Here is a 21,761-nt window from a genome sequence, read left to right as displayed (position 1 = left end):
CTGTAGGACCTAAGTGGAGGGTCTGGGTTGGTGGCTTCTGGTTTCTGAGAGACACTTTCAGCTATGGCAGCTGCAGCCCATGGCCCTGGAGATAGTGGGGACTGGAGACAGCCCGTGCTGGCTCCGTCTAGTGGGGGCCTGTTGTTGCTCTGTCAGCTCCCAGCCCCACCCATTCCCAGAAGGGCACTGCCAATGATGAAGCCAAGCAGACCAAACAGTTTGCATTCCTTCCTCTCATCTCCTATTCCTTTTCCATGTGCGTGTCTTTTCTTCTGCTTTTCATTTTATCAAAATATCACATGCATCTCCCTCCCTGCATTTTAAAACTCTTTCAGCTATTTTTTTAAGGAATTTTTTAAAAATTAATTTTTATTGGAGTATAGTTGCTTTACAATGTTGTTAGTTTCTGCTGTGCAGCAAAGTGAATCAGTTATACGTATACATATATCCACTCTTTTTTAGATTTCCTTTCCATTTAGGTCACCACAGAGCATTAAGTAGAGTTCCCTGTGCTCTACAGTAGTTTCTCATTACTTATGTCATACATAATAGTGTATGTATGTCAGTCCCAATTCATCCCACCCTCCCCTTCCCCGCTTGGTAACCATAAATTTGTTCTCTACATCTGTGAGTCTATTTCTGCTTTGCAAATAAGTTCACCTGTACCATTTTTCTAGATTTCACATATAAGCAATATTATACGGTATTTGTGTTTCACTTTCTGACTTACTTCACTCTGTATGACAGTCTCTAGGTCCATCCACATCTCTGCAAATGGCACTATTTCGTTCCTTTTTTATGGCTGGGTAATATTCCATTGTATATATATGTACCACGTCTTCTTTATCCATTCCTCTGTCAATGGACATTTAGGTTGCTTCCATGTCCTGGCTATTATAAATAGTGCTGCAATGAACATCGGGGTGATTTTTAAAGAGTTTACCTCTGTATTTCTACATAATACACATAAACTGCTCTCTCTTGGTTTATTAATGATAATAGCTCATTGCCTTCCTGTTATATGAGAATTTCAGCTCTCCTTTCCTTTCTGTTCCTCTTAATGTAATACTACAGTGCATATTCAGTGTTTCCATTATTGTGACAATAACAAATGGTCATGCAGAGCCAAGTATACTATGATATGATCATAGGTAAGGAGAGGTGGAAATGGTTTGCTCTCAGCCTGACCCCATGGCTGTTTAGTCCATGACCAAAATGTGGCTGGCAGGGCTCACCCTCAGTGGGTGGTGTGTCTGTTATTGATGTCGATGGTATTAATCTGGGCAGCATATGGGTGTCTCCTGTGTGCCAGCTGCTCTGCTGAGTGTTGGTCTTAGAAAGATAAATAAGACTTGACTCAGCCCATGCAGTGCCTGGTGAAAGGAGACTTGTGGTGGGTGTCAGTTTCCTTGTGGGGCAACACAGATTAGAGCCACTGCAGGAAGTGTGGATCTCAATTCCAAGGGGGACATTTGAGCTGGGGCTTGATGCCTGAGGCCAAGTGTGCCCAGAAGGCTGGATCACCAGGCCTGGAGGGTAGTGTGAGCAAAAGTGTGACACAGGGAGAGAATCTGAGGCGGGCCTGGAGTTTTGTGGCCTGGAAAGGAGGATGTCTGGGACTGGCCGCAGGAGATGAGGCTGGGGTGGTGGGTGGTGACAGGACGAGGCTGGGTCTTGAAAGGCTTGCTAATCCCTGCTGAGAAGTTGGAATTTAGCCTCTAGGCAGCAAGGTGCTAAAGGATTTCTTTTTTCTTGTCTTCCTCCCTTCCTTCCCTCCTCCTCACTCTTCTCCCTTCCTTCCTTTAAATAATTTAAAATTATATAATATTTGACACATGTAAAATAAGTGTAAATTATAAAGCAAACCAATAAAGTGAACACCTTTGAACTCACCATTAATTTAACAACGAAAACTTTGCCCATACAATTAAATCTACCTCATACTCTTTGAAGTCTGTCGAGACTTGCCTTTTCCACTCGGCATTGTATTTCTAAGATCCATCGTGCTGGGGAGGCTGTGAGGCATTCATTCACTGCTGTCTGACAGTTCATCATGGGGAGGTACCACTTGGAGGATTTTTTTCTTTAAGATTTATTTATTATTTATTTATTTAATTTATGTTTGGCTGCATTAGGTCTTAGTTGCGGCACGCGGGATCTTCGCTGAGGTATGTGGGATCTTTCATTCTGGCGCATGGGCTCTAGTTTGCGGCACGTAGGCTCTCTAGTTGAGGTGCTTGAGCTCAGTAGTTGGGACGTGCGGGCTTAGTTGCCCCGTAGTATGTGAGATCTTAGTTCCCCAACCAGGGATCGAACCTGTGTCCCCTGCCATTGTAAGGTGGTTTCTTTACCACTGGACCACCAGGGAAGTCCCTACTTGGAGGATTTTAATCAGCGATGGAAGTGATGAAATTTGCTTTGTAGCAAGATCACTCTGGCGGGTTTTGCTATTCTTTTTAACCTAAAATCTAAAAGTCTTATGGGACTTCCCTGGCGGTCCAGTGGTTAAGACTCCGCGCTGCCAATGCAGGGGGCACGGGTTTGATCCCTGGTCGGGGAACTAAGATCCCACATGCTGCAGGTCGTGGCCAAAAATAAATAAATAAATAAGTAAAACTCTTACAGCTCTCTTCTCCTTAATTCTTTTTTTTTTTTTTTTATAGATTTATTTATTTATTTTTGGCCACGTTGGGTCTTTGTTGCTGCGCGCGGGCTTTCTCTAGTTGTGGCGAGTGGGGGCTACTCTTCGTTGTGGTGCGCGGGCTTCTCATTGCGGTGGCTTCTCTTGTTGAGGAGCATGGGCTCTAGGCGCACGGGCTTCAGTAGTTGTGGTTCGCGGGCTCTAGAGCGCAGGCTCAGCAGTTGTGGCGCACGGGCTTAGTTGCTCCACGGCATGTGGGATCTTCCCGGACCAGGGCTTGAATCCATGTCGCCTGCATGAGAAGGTGGATTCTTAACCACTGCGCCACCAGGGAAGCCCTTCCCTTTAATTCTGACGTAACCACAGTCCTCTTCTCTGCTGGGTGGGAGTGTATGTCCCTAATAGATACTCACCACATCGTTTTTCTACCCCGACCATTAGCTTTACTGTCAGTCATTTGTACTATTAAAACAATAGGTGTGTTTTCCAAGTATAAAATCATGCTATTAAATATGCATTTTAAACTGTACGATACTGTTCTCTGTTGTTCTTCAGCAAATGCACCCAGCATTGATCAGAGGTCACAAACTATGAGCCAGAGGTGTGTGTGTGTGTCTCTCTCCTCCACCCCACAGATGTGCTGTAGAGTTCGTATGCAACTGGAATTTCCCTCTTCTCTTGGAAAATGGAGGATCTTGTCACATGGGGTCCCCTGTGGTGCCAGTTGCTTGGAGCTGAATAGCCCTGCTGTCTGGCAGCATGGCTGGGCTCCCCACCTGGCCCGCTCCCTTTATTCATGCTACCTGCTAGGCTCCCAGGTTCCTTAGGTGTCCTTGAGTCCCTGTGCTCGGGGGTCAGTGAGGAGGAAGGCTGGGAGGAGACTGGCCTCCCTTCCGTGGCACCGGCCTTGTATACAAAGCGTGAACTTCTCTCTTACCAGCTTGGTGTGGTGGAGAGTTTCTTGTATTTTCTCACTCAGGAGCCAGCTATGCTGTGTTCTGCCTTCCCCCGTGCGTGGAATTCAGAGTGTACCGAGGCAGGGGGCCAGAGGCCTGGTCTGGGCCTCCTTGACCCCTTGGGTGGATGTCCTGAGTTCTGCTCTTGTGGTTTTCCTCTTGGGGAGCTTCTCACTACTTTTCCTCTTTTTTCCCTTTTAGCCTTGTATCATCAAGATTAAAGACTTTTTTGATGCAGAAGATTATTATATTGTTTTGGAATTGTGAGTAGTATACTTTTTTTTGTTTCCATTTAAAAGTTTATAAGCCACCAAAGAGCCTAATGCTGGCTTGCATTTAGGCATGCTGGGGACCCTCAATGTATGTATGTGGTGGGGGGTTAGTATCAATTCTAAAATCCCTCTAGTGTGTCCAAAGGCATGTGGATCTGAGGCCTGTGTTTGAATCTTACTCTGCTGGTGACTGACTGTCTACCCATGGGTTAGTTTACCTCACCTCTCTGAGTCTCGTATTCCCTGTGTTAAATTGGGGTAATAATGATACCCCCAGGCACAGATTCATAAGGTTCAAATGCTGTGAAGGCTGGAAAGCCCCCAGCAGAGCACCTGGCACACTAGGTGCTCAAACACAGGTGCATATTATTACTCTGAAATAACCGGCCTGGGTGGCCCTTGCTGCTTGGGATCACAGTACCAGGTTGCATGGTGACACCCGAGTATCTTTCAGGTGCTGGTTTTCTTGCAGGTTTATTTGGTGTGATTAAAATAATTTCCTGTCTCATTCCTGGAAGAGGCCTGTTTTGATGTTCATTCTGCATAAATGTGCAGTGTTTCTGGGAGTGGCTGTCATGGCAGACAGACAAGGGTTTACTCCTGCAGGAAACAGTGGCTATGCTGGCTGACCATTAAGATTATAGAGTAAACAGCAGCCCCAGTCATAGCACTAGGGGAGACTGGATGGCCCTTGTGCTTAAGGGAATATCTGTTGCTATGAAATAGGAGGTTGTTATTTGACTGGATCTAGTTAAAACATTTTAATAATAATAGTAATAATAATACAATAACAGTAACTGATACTAATTAAGCACTTAATATGAGCCAAGTCCTGCTCTAAGCACGTCACAGGGATTGACTCATTTAACTTTCCTAACTGTCATCCAGATTACTTACAAGTTACTGGTGAGTTACTATTTTTAGGTCCACTTTACAGAAATGAGAACTGAATTGCAGAGGGATTGAATAATCTTACCAAGCATCTCCACTGTGCCAGGTGCTTTACCTACATCAGTTATCTCTTAATTTTTGCAACAGCCATCAAGGTAGGTGGGATTTTATCCCCATTTTTTGAGGAGGTAGAAACAAGCTCAGAGAGGTTGTGTAACTTGCCCAAAGTCCCACAGCTGGGAAGTGGTGGAGCTGGGGTTCAGACCCCAGTTGTCAGATTGTAGGTTCCTGCTTTCTCCTCTACACCAATCTCAGAACCACCTGGGGTGCACAATAAAAATGCAAACTCCTGGGTCCCACCTCTGATCTACTGCATCGGATTTTTTAAAAGCTCCCCAAGCGTTTCCAATTCCCACTGTGCTCTTCCTCCATCTTTCCTTGCCTTAGTTTCCAATGGGCACATCTTTGTTGTGGACGAGGCTTATTACATCACTGCGTTTACAAATGGGAGTCAAGAGTGAATGAACACTTTGCTTGTCTTAATGAGTTTGCTTTGTTTGTGTTATTCTCTTCCCTCCAAGTGAGTTTCCCTCCAGGAATGAACCCCCTGATTTGCCTGTGTGTTTCAGGATGGAAGGAGGAGAGCTGTTTGATAGGGTGGTGGGAAATAAGCGCCTGAAAGAAGCTACATGCAAACTCTATTTTTACCAGATGCTCCTGGCTGTGCAGGTAAGAGAAGCCCTTGCTGCTTTTGACAGTGTACTTTCTTTTAAGTGTTACTCTCCGAGTTAGGCAGAAGATGAGGGACGGGGGATAAAAACCCAGAGAGCAGAGTGTGTGTGTGTGGGTTGTTCCATTCTTGGCAAAAACATCCCACCCCTTTGACTCAGATGAGAAAACTCTTGCTGTGAGGCTTAAGAGAGGAAAAAAAACGAAGTTAAAGAAATAAACACAGTCCCACATGGCCTCTCTCTAGCTTGGAGGTATTTCTGGAGGGGAAGGGATCTCTACTGCTGCCTGATCCTTGCAGAAATCCCCCTTACCTCTCAAGGGGGGAACTGGGCAGGTATGAGGACAGATCACACCCCCGTGGCACAGTGCTAGGGGTTTCTTGCACATCTTGTTAACTGTAGCAGGCACGCGGGCAGGCACATGCTCTGCCTTCTCTTCAATATTCGGGGCAAGTGTTGGGTGGAGGAACAGCTGATGGCACCCTGCATGCTTCAGAGAACATCACCCTTTCTCAACCCAGATTTGGTTGTGGCGATTCCCTGCCAAGGCCTCTTCCCTTGAGAACCTACTGTGTGCAAGAAACGCAGTGATTGGGAGCAGCTCTTGCATTGAGCGAGGATTGAGGGAGATTTTCCAGGGGCTGTTCTACCTGGGTGCCCACCCTGGGGGCTTCACCAGATCCCTTTCCGAGTGGAGGTGTTTTGGAGGATTTTTCCTCTAGGCCAGAGGGATATCCAGAGAAAATTGAAGCCCATAAATACCTAACCAGTGCTTTACTCTCTTAATGGTTTGTTCCCAACCTTATATTATACCAAGAATATTAAGATGAATTGAGTGCAGATCAGTGGATGTGGGAAACTTTTTTTTCCTAAAGAAATATGACTTAGTATATAAAAATGAATACACAAAGAAATATCACCGTTCTATTTCAGCCATAGTTTTCAAAGACTAATCTTTGCATCAAGGAATATGTTAACTCTGGGTGTTCAAACAGATAATCTACACATGTGTACTTTACAGAGTCCCTTTAAAAATATTCTCAGGGATGGAATAACCAAATATACTATTTTGGTGGAATTTTTTATAGTTTAAGATGGTCTCATAATATTTTATATCACCCATTTACATTTTTATTATGGAAATTGACATCTGTTTCTGCCAATGTGAAGGGATAGTTATTATCTTGAAGAGTGAAGTAAAATGTCTACTGTCATAAGTTGCCTTTTTCATTTTTCTACGTTTTTAAGGAGTTTCTTGCAAACAAATTTGTAAACACTAATCCATTTATCCAGTGGTTTTCTATGATTTGGGGGAATATGGTTGTGAGTAACATGGCTTACAGTTTCATCCAACTGTAAAATGTGTGTGTGTGTGTGTATGTGTGTGTGTCTCTCTACTCACATCCTACTCCATATATCTAAGGGTCATGCCTGTCTTTCTATGCAGTACCTTCACGAAAATGGCATTATACATCGGGACTTAAAGCCAGAGAATGTTCTACTCTCATCTCAAAAAGAGGACTGCCTTATAAAGGTAAGAAATGTATGTTCTATATGTGGCCACTCCAGTAGATTTCTGTTCAGAAACTCCTTTTAAATTCATCAAGTAAAAAGTGGGAGCATAAAAAGGTAGAGAACTTGACCTTCCCACTCTTAGCAGTTCTTTTAGAGATCAAGTGGTATTGCTCCAATCCAGATGTAATGAACATTTATTGAGCTCCATTGTGTATAAGCCACTTTCATCTTCAGAGGGAGGAAGTAGGGGTCTAGATGGGAGAAACACATCCCCTGTCTTCCTCTGTTTAAAACAGTACTTCCCAAGCCTGGCTTCATTTTAGAATCCTCTGTTGATTTAAAAAAAAAAAAAACAAACCATGACACCAAGGCTACGCCTCAGAATTGCTGTAGGTGGCACCCAGGTGTAAATATTTTCCCCAGGCTCCTGGGGTATTCCAGTTTGCAGCCAAGGTTGAGAAACTGGGGTCTAAGGAGAACCAGGAATAACTAATTAGAATTCTAGAGTGTCTGTTTAGGGTTATAAGCCTTTTGTAAGGTTACAGAAAGCCCAGATCTAAGTTGAGAAAACCTGGGCCTTAAAGTTCCTTGGCTCAGGAATTTTCATTTAAGCAAAATTAAATAACTTGCAGAGTATAAAATTACCTTACCAAAGCATCAATGTGTAGATTCCAGATTAATGGCAGCATGAACCATAGGATAGGAACTGTTCTAATCTGCATGTCTTTTGGGACTGGCAGACTATGTTACTCTTTATTTTATGACGTCATTAAAAGTGATTCCCTTTTGTCCTTACTTTAGATTACTGATTTTGGGCAGTCCAAGATTTTGGGGGAGACCTCTCTGATGAGAACCTTATGTGGTACCCCCACTTACCTGGCTCCTGAGGTTCTTAATTCTTTTGGGACTGCTGGATATAACCGTGCTGTGGACTGCTGGAGTTTAGGAGTTATTCTTTTCATTTGGTAAGAAAAAGTTTTCATCTCTTCAGACTCTGGTTGGAGGTATTTAGGTGAAATCAGAAATGTGTCCAGGTCGAGAGCTTGTGTTTAATTTAGGTCACTTTTTTTGACCATCGATTTAAAGTAACACCTAATTTTTCATGATGCTGAAAAAGAAATCATTATATCCACGAATGCCACTGAGAATGCCACTTGATTTCTTTTCCTTTCTCTCTCTACCAATATTAAGCCTTAGTGGGTATCCACCTTTCTCTGAGCATAAGACTCACGTGCCATTGAAGGATCAGATCACCAGTGGAAAATACAACTTCATTCCTGAAGTCTGGGCAGAGGTCTCAGAGAAGGGTATGGATACGAAAGGGTTAAGAATTTGTGGTTTGCTAAAATGTGTGTGTGCCGTGGTGGGAATTTCTTTTCAAATTCTGTGATGTTTTCTCCTGTCAATCCTGTTCTTATTTTCTGTTGTTAGTTTTGCACCATTTGAGAGGCAAAGGAAATTATTAGGAACTTGGGCTCCAGGGCCAGGCTGATGTAGGCTCGTGTCCCGGCTCTGCTACTTCCTAGCTGTGTGACCTTAGGCAAGTTACTTAACATCTCTGGGTCTCCGTTTCGTTTATTTGTAAAAGGGGCACAATAAACCCCTACTTGAGGGGTTTTGTGAGGGTTAAGTGTAATATGCTCACTGTGCCTGGTATCTATTTAAGTGTGCAAAATAATGGGTAACTTTTTAGTTACAAGGTCTCCTTTGAATTAGTAAGCGCAGCAAGAGCTAAATGTAATTACTTTGTATTTTAGAATTTAAAAGGGTAACTTTGTAATTCTCAAAAGAAAAAGTAGAAAACTAAAACAATGTACCACAGATGATTGTGCTAAGTGTCACAGTGTCTAAGGAATAATATTGCAATATACAGCCAGCCTCCACTTGTTGCTGGCTGTCAAGCTTTGTTTCTGCCAAGCCTGGGATTCCAAGGAGCGAGCTCTCGCTGGCCGAGGAACTCTCACCATCACTCTGTGGGTCTTGGAGAGAGTTGGCCGAACATCCTGAGTTTTAGAACTGGGGGAAGTTCAGCTTTAATTAGTTTGAACTTGAGTCCAGCAAGGAGAGTAGGGACGGAGAGCTAAGAGGTTGTGATGTCTGAGCAGGGAGTGTTGGGGAGCATCGTGGTCGTTCCTGGTGTTCTAGAGCACGTGGACAAATACAGAGTGGGGAGGATTAGGGGGCCCTGCCTACCGTGCCTACTGATCACAATGACCTCAGCCCCTCTCTCCTCTTTCTGGATGTTGGCCTGTGATTCTGGCACACTCTCATTTTGTTGATTTAATGTCTTTATCCTTCTCACTGTGATTTGCCAAATTATCTTACTGCTTTAGCTCTGGACCTCGTCAAGAAGTTGCTGATAGTGGATCCAAAGGCACGTTTTACGACAGAAGAAGCTTTAAGACACCCGTGGCTTCAGGTGTGTATGGGGCAGTGCCTGCCAGCCTAAAATACCCGGGCAGCCCTGAACTGTGCCTCAGAGATGGGGAAGAGGCTGAAAACATACATTTGCTTTGTTGGGTCTGTTTAATGCAATTTTTAAAGACTGAGGTTTAGGTGTGTGGGTATGTGTATGTTTGTCTATGGGTCTGAGTGTGGGTGTGTCTCGTGTTTGTGTGCAACCTTTACAACTTGACTTGGATAGACAGGCTCACTTTATGGCCTGTCCTGGTTCCACCTGGCTTCCCTGAGTCTGCGGTTCAGTTGTGTTCCATTGTGTTCCTTTGAGAGATTGTTCTAGCCCCGAACTTCCACCCTAGCTATGTCCTTCTCTTCCCTCAAACACCGTACCCCAGACGGGCAGGATGGGCTGTGTTCCAGCCATCTTCAACCTTAGATCAGTGAAGCAGGGGTGGGAGGAGGGGAGCAGCCTCGCTGGGGGAGAATCTGGCTATTTCTTAAGCCCAAGTGATCGGGCATGAGGGGTCCCACTTCTCGTTCATGGTGAGTAAGCATGCCGTTAGCAGATTGTCACCTGTGCCTTTCAAGTCTGCATTTCCTCTGTATCCCTGCTGGGGGTTGTGGCTGCCATTAGATTATGCACTGATCTCATTCGAGCTGCCAGGGTTGGAAGTCCTTAGTGGCTTTGGTGGGCTAGTCTTTGGTTTTAGAATTCACTATGGCCTTGGGCAGGCTTTTTGATGGATGCCAGGTCTTCTGTTAAGTGGAGTTCCTTTCAGCACAGCCATACGCCTTTCTGTTAACTTTCATTTGGTCTCTGTTTCCTGTGGGGATGGGGGACTCAACCAGGTTGCTTGAGCCGGAGGCTCACATACTGTGGGAATTTCTAGTCCAGGAACTCCTTGGGCCATCTAGTCTCAGCACTGTGCTTCTGGGGCTCTGGGAAGACTGTCCTCGTTCTTTCTCTCTTCCAACCCTCCACACCGAACAGTTCTGCTCAGGCCAGCTCAGGTTGAGAACAAGAAATCCTTACAAGAAACAAAAAGTAGATATATGTGTTTGGGATGTTGCCCTGGAAACAGCAGTCCCTCCAGAAAAAAATCTGTCAGATGATTTAGCACTTAATAGACCACACAGATTTGAAACTGCAGGACCCTGGAGAAAAGGAATTTGGAAATAAAGGGTGCCTTTGCATGTGGGGACTTAATTTTGATGAAAAAGAAAAACATTCCTCTTGGCTCTTTTCATGTGCCTTAATAGGGAAACTCTTGGGGGCCAGATATGGAGGTAGCAGAGCTGTGTTAGTCTTGAAGAAAACAGAGCTTACCAGTTAGGCCTGGGAACAGGGTTTACATCTGCCCAAAATGTACAAACAAGCATAGCCTATTTTTCTTGTACTTTTTGTCTCAAAATTGTTAACAACTAAGGAAAAGGTGAAATTCAACCCTGCCACAGGGGTCTCACTTGAATACTCTTTTGTTCACATTTTATTTTTGCAGCAGAAGGTGGAGTGAACATTCAGTGAGGACGAGGATGCCAAGTGCCCACATAAATCACCTGCTGGTGACAGTTTAGGTTTCATTTTGGGAAAATTCAGTGTTTTTGAGGAAACTAAATGGTTTTATGGGTCTGGCACTGGACTGAGTGTTTGGAATGTGAGTTCTGATCTCTTTTTTGTTATTAACAGTGTCCAATTTTGGGAGCATCCCTTATATCCACCTTTGACCTCATGTTCACTTCTTTTTTTTTTTTAAATTAATTAATTAATTAATTAATTTTTGGCTGCGTTGAGTCTTCGTTGCTGTGCGTGGGTTTTCTCTAGTCGCGGCGAGAGGGGGCTACTCTTCGTTGCAGTGCGAGGGCTTCTCATTGCGGTGGCTTCTCTTGTTGCAGAGCACGGGCTCTAGGCATGTGGGCTTCAGTAGTTGTGGCATGCGGGCTCAGTAGTTGTGGCTCGTGGGCTCTAGAGTGCAGGCTTAGTAGCTGTGGTGCCTGGGCTTAGTTGCTCCGCGGCATGTGGGATCTTCCCGGACAAGGGCATGCACCCATGTCCCCTGCACTGGCAGGCGGATTCCTAACCATGCTGCCACCACGGAAGTCCATGTTTACTTCTTGAAATAGAGGATTTTTTCCTGCTTAACCTGGAGGCATATTACAATGTCGTATTTTTGAATAGATTGTAGACATCTCAAAGGAAGGGTATTTACAGATACACATTCTATCTGTGGTATGTAATGATCTCCTTTTTCAGATTACTGCTTACCGATGACTCTTTTTTATTTTTATTTTTGGCCGTGCCGTGGCTTGTGGGAACTTAGTTCCCCAACCGGGGACTGAATCCGGGCCCCAGCAGTGAAAGCACCGAGTCCTAACCACTTGACCGCCAGGGAACTCCCAACTGATGACTTGTTTTAAATACAGGCTTAAATAAGCTTGTGGTCATTTCTGTTTGGCTGCATGGTTTCATCTCTTCATGCATTCATTCATGCTTTCAGAGGACAGGTAAGGAGCTCATGTGTCAAGCACTGTTAGGCACTGTGGATACACAGTCCAGGTGGCGGCCAACCCTGACTACAGAGCAGTGAGATACATGTGGGAATAGGGGTAGGCACAGAGTATGGAGGATCCCCAGGATGAGGACTGCCCACAGGGCTTCCGCTACCCACAAGTTCACACGGTGTGGAGAGTGTCTAAGGGCAGGGTGGCCTGGGGATGACATAGCAGTATTACTTTGCTCAGGCTGCCATAAAAGAGTACCACTGACTGGGTGGTTTAAACAATAGAAATTTATTTTCACACAGTTCTGGAGGCTGGAAATCCAATTTCAAGGTGCCAGCAGGTTTGGTTTCTCCTGAGGCCTCTTTCCTTGCCCTGCAGGTGGCTGCCTTCTCTCTGTGTCTTGGTCTTTTCTCTGTGTGCTCACATCCCTGATGTCTTCTTCTTTTCTTATGAGGACATCAGCCATAATGGATTAGGGCCCCACCCTAAGAGCCCAATTTAAACAAAAAATTTATTATATTTAAGTATGGTTGATTTACAGTGTTGTGTTGGGCTTCCCTGGTGGCACAGTGGTTAAGAATCCACCTGCCAATGCAGGGGACACGGGTTCGAGCCCTGGTCCGGGAAGATCCCACATGCCACGGAGCAACTAAGCCCGTGCACCACAACTACTGAGCCTGTGCTCTAGAGCCTGCGAGCACAACTACTGAGCCCACGAGCCACAACTGCTGAAGCCCGTGCGCCTAGAGCCCATGCTCCGTCAGAAGCCACTGCAATGAGAAGCCCACTCACCACAACGAAGAGTAGCTCCTGCTTGCTGCAACTAGAGAAAGCCCGCGCACAGCAACAAAGACCCAATGCAGCCAAAAGTAAATAAATAAATTTATATTAAAAAAAAGTGTTAATTTCTGCTGTACAGCAAAGTGATTCAGTTATATATATGTATACATTCTTTTTCATATTATTTTCCATTATGGTTTATCACAGGATATTGAATATGGTTCCCTGTGCTATACAGTAGGACCTTGTTGTTTATCCATTCTCCATATAATAGTTTGCATCTGCTAATCCCAAATTCCCAGTCCCTCCCTCTCCCACCCCTACTCCCCCTTGGCAACCACGAGTCTGTTCTTCATGTCTGTGAGTCTGTTTCTGTTTCATAGATAAGTTCATTTGTGTTATATTTTAGATTCCACATATAAGTGATATCATACGGTATTTGTCTTTCTCTTTCTGACTTACTTCACTTACTATAATCTCTAGGTCCATCCATGTTGCTGCAAATGGCATTATTCCATTCTTTTTTATGGCTGAGTAGTATTCCATTGTATATATGCACCACATCTTTATCCATTCATCTGTCGATGGACATTTAGGTTGTTTGGCTATTGTAAATAGTGCTGCTATGAATATACGGGTGCATGTATCTTTTTGAATTGTAGTTTTGTCCAGATATATGCCCAGGAGTGGGATTGCTGGATCATATGGCAACTATTTTTAGTTTTTTGAGGAACCTGCATACTGTTTTTCCATAGTGGCTGCACCAATTTACATTCCTACCAACAGTGTAGGAGGGTTCCCTTTTCTCCAAATCCTCTCCAGCATTTTTAATTTGTGGACTTTTTAACGATGGCCATTTTGACCAGTGTGAAGTGGTACCTCATTGTAATTTTGATTTGCATCTCTCTGATAATTAGCGATGTTGAGCATCTTTTCATGTGCCTGTTGGCCATCTGTATGTCTTCTTTGGAGAAATGTCTATTTAGGTCTTCTGCCCATTTTTTGATTGGGTTGTTTGATTTTTTTTGTTATTGAGCTGTATGAGCTGTTTATATATTTTGGAAATTAAGCCCTTGTTGCTCGAATCATTTGCAAATATTTTCTCCCAGTCTGTAGGTTGTCCTTTGGTTTTGTTTGTGGTTTCCTTTTCTGTACAAAAGCTTGTAAGTTTGATAAGGTCCCATTTGTTTATTTTTGCTTTTATTTCTATTGCCTTGGGAGACTGACCTAAGAAAACAATTGTACGATTTATGTCAGAGAATGTTTTGCCTATATTCTCTTCTAGAGTTTTATGGTGTCATGTCTTATATTTAAGCTAAGAGCCTCATTTTAACTTAATTATCCGTTTGAAGGCCCTGTCTCCAAATACAGTCACAATTCTGGGGGTTGGCTTCAACATATAAATGGGGTCCGGGGGGCCACAATTCAGTCATAACTCACACAGTTCAGCCATAACAATCACAATTCAGTTGCCACAGCAACGGGGGAATAGCATTTTCAACATTGATTGAGTCCCTCTGATATGGAGGCCTCTGTGCTTATTACAGTGCCTGGCATCTAAGGGTCCTCAACTGTTCACTGAGTGAATGAGGAAGGTGGGTGAGGTGGGTGGGCAGGGAGGCACAGAGGGCATTTCTGGCGGAGGCTGTAAACAGGTGTAGGAGGAAATAAGTGATGGACCTTTGAGAGTGGCCTTGCTGAGAAATGAGATCCTAGAGGACAGTGTGGAGTGGAATCCAGATGAACTTGGCACTTGGGCAGTGGGGAGCTACACTGAGTGATGCAATAAACAGAGTGATGGAAGCAGGTGATTCTAGCTACAAGATGTAGAACAGGTGAATTCATCCTCGAGCACCAATTTTTCTATATCCATCAAATTGCTGAATATTGAAGGCCTTCACTCCTAGGTCCTTTCTCCGCACCCACCATGGTGCACTTGGTGTAGTGGGAGGAGTGGAGCGGGGGTTGGATGGAAAAGTACATGGGGATTTGGAAGTGGGCTGCTCTGGGTCTGTATTCCACTTGTGAGTGGCTGAGCTCAGCTTTCAGCTGGCCCCAAAGCCCACAGTCCTAGTCATGGATGTTTCACCTTTCTGAAGGTAGGGAGGGCTGTCACCTCTCAGGGCTCCCAGATGCAGAAGTGAGCCCTGCAGAAGTGATTATCCATGGAGGTGGGCAGGAGTTTTCTGAGTACCCTGCCCCACCCCTCATTTCCCTCTCCAGCAGCAAGAAACACCTGTTCACTTTTTTTTCTGATTAGCTCTGGGATATTGTGGGCTTGAAGTCCTTCTGGCAACTTGTGCAGTGCTTGCTGGGTGAATTTTCCTAGAGTGCAGGGTTGCTTTGTTAGGGTGGCCCCGGTAACTGGTCTCATTGTTGGCAGTGGGAGGGGGGACCTCCTGGAAAGATCTGGGGAGCAGCATGGAGCCAACCCCAGCCTCTGACCTCCTGATCGCCATCTCTCAGGATCTGAGATGCTGGCTCTGAAAGATTGACCACTAAGGTCTATGGTTCTCTCTGACCCACCCGGAGCTCTTTTTTTTTTTTGCAAAATAAAATTTATTTGCTAATGAAATTAAAATATAGTGAAAACCAAGAAAATGCTCTTTCAGAAGATTTTATCATATTTCAGCTATATTCTATTGATAATAATTCTGTTTTTATTATTTGTATATCACCTTTCGGTTTACAAAGTCTTATCTAATAATTCTCTCCTACCTTAACACTAGTCAAACCACTTGAAACCATTTGAAATAGTTTGATGGGGCTTTGTGACATAGTGTAACGCATTTTCTACCACAGATTTTCAAGGATCATATAATGAAAATAAATTTATATGACAGGTTTGGATAAGCAACTATTTCTTTGCTCCCTTGTTTTCACAGATGAAATTATGTAATTCCATAAGTATATTTTAGTCAACCAATCCTTTTGTTACATAGTTATATAATGGAAAGGTGACAGTTGCTCATTATGTTGTAGTCAGTCTATTAGTAGTAGACATTCACCTGGAGCTCTTACGTGTATGGGTTTGGTTCAGCCAGTGTTGACTGAGCACCGACTGCTGAGTAGACTTTTCCCTTTTCTCCACATTCCTCCCCGTCTTAGCCTACTTCCCTGTTTCTGGGGGCATCTTAGCCCTGCCTTTCAGGAGCTTTCTTTCCCTCATTCACAGCCTACTTATGTTTTTCATTTCTTCACAGGATGAGGACATGAAGAGAAAATTTAAGAATTTGCTTTTTGAAGAAGAAAAGTCGATGACTCTGCCCCAGGTTCCCGCCCAGGTATTCTGGATCATGGTCATTAAACGTAGGCTAAGTTTAAAGAGCCAATGAGTGGAGGATAAGGAGTTTGAATAGTCTCTTTAGCAGTGATTGCTTAACATTTTTTTGGTAAGGAATAATGTAGTAGATACTTTGTTTCAGCTTGATCTGCTTTGGCACCTTTAGAAGATTTAATAATGAAGAGTATGCTTAATGCATTAGAGAAGCACAGCTAGGGGTTGTCATTCAGGAAGTCTCCTGTAAGGCAAGATTGGAAGACTTATTAGAGGCTCAGATTTAAACTTGTTGAAAAATTTAAAATTTGGGGGAGTGGTTGATGATTTCTGATTATAATCTTATTCCTCTAAAGTTCTTTGTAGGTATCAGTTAATATCTGTTCATTCCTGTCCTGCCTTCTTTCCGTAACACTCCTCTTCCTACTGCTCCCTTGCAATTTTATAAATGGGGAAAAAAAGACACAAAAAAGATTGTCTTCCCACAAAAGAGCAAGACTTGAGGCTCCCTGGGAGAGGTATTGTGGTCCCTTTACATTTCCTAATTTAGAAGACAACCAAGAGGAGGCTGGTTATGCTGCTTACTTTGAATAGACATCATTGAGTGGTTGGAAGCCCCAAGGGAGAGAAATGTCAGTCCAATAAGGGTGTCTGAGTTTGGGAGGGGTGTGGTGGGGATTCAGAGTCAATGAGGACAACCAGTATTCTTGGTCCTAGAAGTTTCACATGAAAGGCTCCAAGTTCACTGGAAGTATATAGGGAAACTTTGATCAATTGTAACCAAGCCAGAGGTTTTCTTTGAACGTCTCTCCCTTTTCCTTTACTTTCAGCCTTCCACAAGTCGTAAGCGGCTTCTTGAAGGGGAAGCAGAGGATGCCGACCCCACAAAGCGCCTGGCTGTGTGTGCTGCTGTCTCGTGAACACCGGTTGACCATGAAAGAATTGAACTTTCTTGAACCCTGCTGCCATGTTCTTTAAATCTGTTTTGCATAGTTTGTATTTTCATTATGGGAACAGTTGCTTTTCCACAATCATTGATACACAATTCAAAACGTAATGGAACCTGGGCTTTGTGCTTTTGCTTGTTGATCAGCTCTTAATTACACGCCTTTAGTGTGTGCATATTTGAAGTTGTGTGCTTTTCCTCTGGTGCCTCTACCTTGGCTGTAACCAGGCAGGTTTCTTAGGATGTATCCCTGGGTGAGCTGCATACAAATTCTCAAGTTGCAGGGGACGCGGCACAGTGAGTCAGGGTGGGGTTTGTTGAGACTGGCCAGAGTCCTTACAAGACGGTCGGTGCCTTGGTGCATCTACTATGGGCCAGTTTTGTTTTATATTTTTTTAACTTTAATTTTTTTAAATTTTATTTTTCATTTTTATTTTTTTGGCCATGCGGCTTTCGGGATCTTAGTTCCTTGACCAGGGATCGAACCCGTACCCCCTGCAGTGGAAGTGTGGAGTCCTAACCACTGGACTGCCAGGGAATTCCCCCATGGGCCAGTTTTAGAGTCCCATTCTCCCCCTCATCATCCCTGAAACCACAGAGCCAGATAAGTTGTGAAATTTAAAAATTTCCTGATTTTAGGAAGAGGACCAGGCACATCAACTGTGTTTATATGTAATACCCAGCTGAATCCTATAACCAAACACTTTAATATTTCTGCAGCAAATATTCACAATAAGAGGAATAGAGAAAACTGTAAATAGCTTCATGTCACTTCAGGTCTATCTTTTCTGCCACGAGAGTTATGGAGGACTCTCCAGTTTCAGAGCTGTTTGGATTTTGGAAATGTAACTAAGGCATGTGGGCATGTCATGTTGACCCAATGATGACCAAGGAGGCCCTGTGTAAAGCGCCTCCCCAGGTTGGTCTTGTCTAGTGATTCTATGGAGGGGGCGGCTAGGTCCTCTGATCACCTTTATGTTATAGGTGAGGAACCCAGGCTGAAGGAGTAAGGTGACTTACCCAGTGTCACACAGCTAGGAAGTGGCGGAGCTGAGACCCAACCCAGGGCTTTCTGACTCAAATTCATGTTCCTCATCTCCTCCCTCCCTTATTCAGTCAGACTCAGGGATGTTGACTCACACTGACAAAACTCACATGAGACTGATTTCCAAATTTTGAATGCCAGTATGTTCAATCATGATGAATGGGTACAACGCCATGATCTGTGGAAGCTGGGACATCTTGGTGACAAGGAACAGAGGCCCATTCAAATTACTTCATGGAAAAGGGGATCTGTTTCAGCCTTACAGAGGGCTGGGCCTGGGAGCCATCAGGAGCCCAGGCAGTTCTAATGGCTGGCTCTTCTTGTCTCTTTCTGACCCACTGATTTTGCTTCTTTTGTAACTTTGGCTGACTGATGCTAGGCCACATTGTAGCTTGCTGAATATGCCATGAGTTGAGTGTCTTGGTTCAGATGCCACTGGTGAGCCAGCCAGGGGAGGGTGAGGGGCACACAGCTGTTGCCCCAGGCAATGAAGTGTGGTGGTTGGCAATGGAAATTAGAAGGGTGTGCAAGCATTCTGAGGCTTGGCTGGCCTGTTGCTGAGGGCTAGATGGGGATTTAGGTGGTTTGCCTATTTAAAGGAATGAGGCTGAGATTGCCAAGTTAGATGGGTTTTAGCTCATTTGAATATTTAATGTGAAGGCTGTGGTTTCTTAGGGCATCTTTCTCTCTTGGGGTAGTCAGCAAGCCCTTCTCTGTTTCCAGAGCACTTTGTATTAGCTCTCTGATTATACCTACCATGGTAGGATGAATAATGGCCTCCAAAGATGTTCTTATCCTAATCCCCAGAATTTATGAATACTTGGCTTTACATGGCAAAAGAGACTTTGCAGATGTGATTAAGTGAAGGATCTCGAGATGGGAAGACCATCCTGTTTTATCAAGGTGGGCCCAGTGTTATCACAATGTTCCTTTTAAGAGGGACACAGGAAGAGTCAGAGTCAGAAGAGATGGAGTGGTGCTCTTTCAAAACAGAGGAAGAGGCCACTAGCCACTACAGGCAGCCACTAGAAGCTGACAGACAAAAAGCAAGGAAATGGATTCTTCCATTGGAGCCTCCTGAAGGAACCAGTCCTTTTACTTTACACCTTGACTTTAGCCAGGTGAAACTGATTTCAGACTTCTGACCTAGGAAAGTTAAGAGAATAAATGTGTTATTTTAAGCCACCCAATTTGTGGTAATTTGTTACAGCAGCCAGGGGAAACTAATATACTCATTACTAATGGGGAGACAACAGCTGCTGATCTGCGGACACCCAGCATCCACCTCCTCTTCTTAACCTTATACTCCGGTTTTCTTTCTGGGGAATTCTTTCTCCCTATCCCATGAAGTCATAGAGGGAGGGGGAGATGGTACCTAGGTGTCTGCCTCCCCCCCACCCGCCCCTGCACGCTATAGAAGCCAAAGGGGTCCCTAGAGGCTCCTCCTCTGGTAGAGCTCCTCTCACTGCCCACCCAGCTGGAGGTGGGCACAGGATTTTGAAATGTGAGCAAATGGAGCTGGGATGGCAACATCAGTAGTGGGAGCAATATTGTGCTAATCTGAGCTCTCTGAACTTCCTGACCTTTGGCTTTGGACAAGTTACTTCTAATTGCTGAGCTTTTATTTCCTTATCTGTAAAATGGGTGCAATAAGAGTACCATCTTAATACGGCATTTCTGAGGATTCAGTGGTGGAAGTTTCATTTAAAGTGCCCGGTAGGGGATCTGTCAGTGTCGGCTTCTATCATTAAAGGTGGGAGGGTCACATACATAGCCAGAGGGAGCCATAGAAAGTTCTTGAGCAAGGAAGTAACATCACCTGTTTACCTTTTTTGGGTTCACACAAGATGGGTGGATAACAGATGCCTTTGACAAAGCAGATTTGGGAAATGCCAGGCCTGGGGTGGGTGGTGGGAGCAGAGGTGGAGGGGTACCACCCAGTGACTGAAGTAACTGCCAGTCCCTTTTGAAGAACAGGCATGTTGCTTGGTGGTGGACCTCCGGTGCCTTGATGATGGTGCAGTAGACAGCTGTACTTTGTTACTGTCCTGAACCTGATGCCTCTTACGGTAATTGCAGCCCTATTTTTTCTGGGGGAGGGGAATCCCTCCTCCCACTTGCTCCCACCCCAGGTCCTTCTGGCAGGGTTGACCCCACCCCCTTCCTAGAGGGGCCCCATATAGTCAGATCTAGCCAATCTTGCTGTGATTGGCTCAGGCAGGTGCACGTGACCCAAATGGGTCCAGTGAAAGAAAACCCAAGACTGGCTGGAACTACTGGGAAACAGCTCCTGCTATGAATATGTAAAGTTACATATTCATAAATTCTGGGGAATTAGGATGAGAACATCTTTGGAAGCCATTATTCACCCTACCATGGTAGGTGTGAGCTAGGAGCTGCCCAGGACACTATGTGGAGAGAACTGCATGAGAATGAAGTCATCACAGAGGGAAGCAGAGCTGAGAGATTGTAGAAACACTGAGGTTATCGTTTGAGCACCTGGATCCAGCTATGCCTTAAGTGAGGTACCACCCAGGACTTTTCAATTATTCCCTTAATTGTTTTACTCCAGGTTGAGTTTTTTAAATTAAAAAAAAATTTTTTTTGTTTAAAAAATTTTTGGTCACTTGTGTCTGGAAAAGGCCAGACTAATAAATTCAACCACTTACAAACTCCAAGAGACCCTCAGGCACTCTTCTTTTTTTTTTTTTTTTTTTTACAAGTGAAAACATTCTCTGCTGTTGTTTTTGTGCCAACTTTAGGGTTTCCAGAGAGGTTTGGGTCAGAGAATGGAAAGTGAAGATGTGGGAACTAAGTCCCTCCAGCCCCAAGGTTGAGCGAACCCCCTCCCAGCTAATTATACCACAGGGTTTGGGATCAGAGCCCCCTTCACTAAACTTTAGGAGTCTTTGAAGGATAGGGCTGGAATTATACCACTGAAGCTTGGATAGCTTGGTGTGTGCCAGGCATTGTGCTCAGAGAGGTGTGTGCCTCATCGGAAAGCTCACCTCAACCCTGTGAGGTATTACTGCCGCTCCTCCCTTTGCAGATTTAGAGATCAAGGCTCTCTGGGTCTGTCAAGTGACCTGTTCAAGGTTTCCCAGTTTGCAAGAACCGGAGGCAAGACTTGAACTGATTTCCCTTTTCAAGGGCCCTTGGTTTTTGACCATAAAACAAAATTACTTAAGAGGTCTTGTCACTGGATTACCATTTGGTGAGCACTAGGCGCGGTGTTGACATTTTATCTGGATTATTTCAAGTCCTCCTAACTTGCTGGACGTTCCCGATGAAGGAGAAACAGGCTCCTGGAGACCTGACCTTAATCAGGCAAGGGTGAGTGGAGATGTGGGACTCGAACTCAGATTCTCCATTGAGTCTGGCTTTCCAGGGACATGGACATCAACTGTGCTACTTAGGCTCGCGCACGTGCTCACACACCTTCGCGATGGGGCTCTCATCACCTTAGCGGCGTCTTCCCCCGGGACTTCTTGGGATAATTCCCTCTTGGCTTGGACCACCTCCTCAAGCCCAAGTAGGTGAAGCAAAAGGGGCAGTGCCGAGGGCCCTGGTCCGGCGTCGTCCGCAGTGTGGCAGGCGGCGGCACCCAGCCCAGAACGGCGAGCTCTCTGGCCCGGCCGGACGGCTGCAGAGGGGGTGGGCGCAACGCTGGGAAGAGCGGCCGGCTCCGGAGGGCGCGAGGCGGGGCGCCCGGGGAGGGGGCGCGGCGAGTGCGCACTTGCGCGGTCGGGGGGACTCGCGGAGGCGCGCGGGGAGCGGGCGCGGCGATGCGCGCGTGCGCGGTGTTGGG

General features: G+C 45.0%; 1 protein-coding gene across 2 annotated transcripts in view; it reads left to right on the top strand.

Moving 5' to 3' along the window:
• Positions 1-19,236, top strand: part of CHEK2 (checkpoint kinase 2) — a 41,645-nt gene extending 22,409 nt beyond the window's left edge. For both annotated transcript variants that reach the window (XM_057527392.1, XM_057527393.1), the window contains 8 exons: positions 3,799-3,860; positions 5,390-5,489; positions 6,939-7,025; positions 7,808-7,971; positions 8,198-8,313; positions 9,340-9,425; positions 15,889-15,969; positions 16,793-19,236. In XM_057527392.1, coding sequence (XP_057383375.1) covers positions 3,799-3,860; positions 5,390-5,489; positions 6,939-7,025; positions 7,808-7,971; positions 8,198-8,313; positions 9,340-9,425; positions 15,889-15,969; positions 16,793-16,882 — 786 coding nt within the window. In that variant the 3' untranslated portion in view covers positions 16,883-19,236. The remainder of the gene's footprint in view (positions 1-3,798; positions 3,861-5,389; positions 5,490-6,938; positions 7,026-7,807; positions 7,972-8,197; positions 8,314-9,339; positions 9,426-15,888; positions 15,970-16,792) is intronic.
• The last annotated feature ends 2,525 nt before the right edge of the window (positions 19,237-21,761 follow it).

The sequence above is a fragment of the Balaenoptera acutorostrata genome, chromosome 13 (genome assembly GCF_949987535.1).
Source record: "Balaenoptera acutorostrata chromosome 13, mBalAcu1.1, whole genome shotgun sequence".
Taxonomy (NCBI): domain Eukaryota; kingdom Metazoa; phylum Chordata; class Mammalia; order Artiodactyla; family Balaenopteridae; genus Balaenoptera; species Balaenoptera acutorostrata.
Note: the sequence above shows the minus strand (reverse complement) of the source record. Positions and strands in the feature narration are given on the sequence as shown.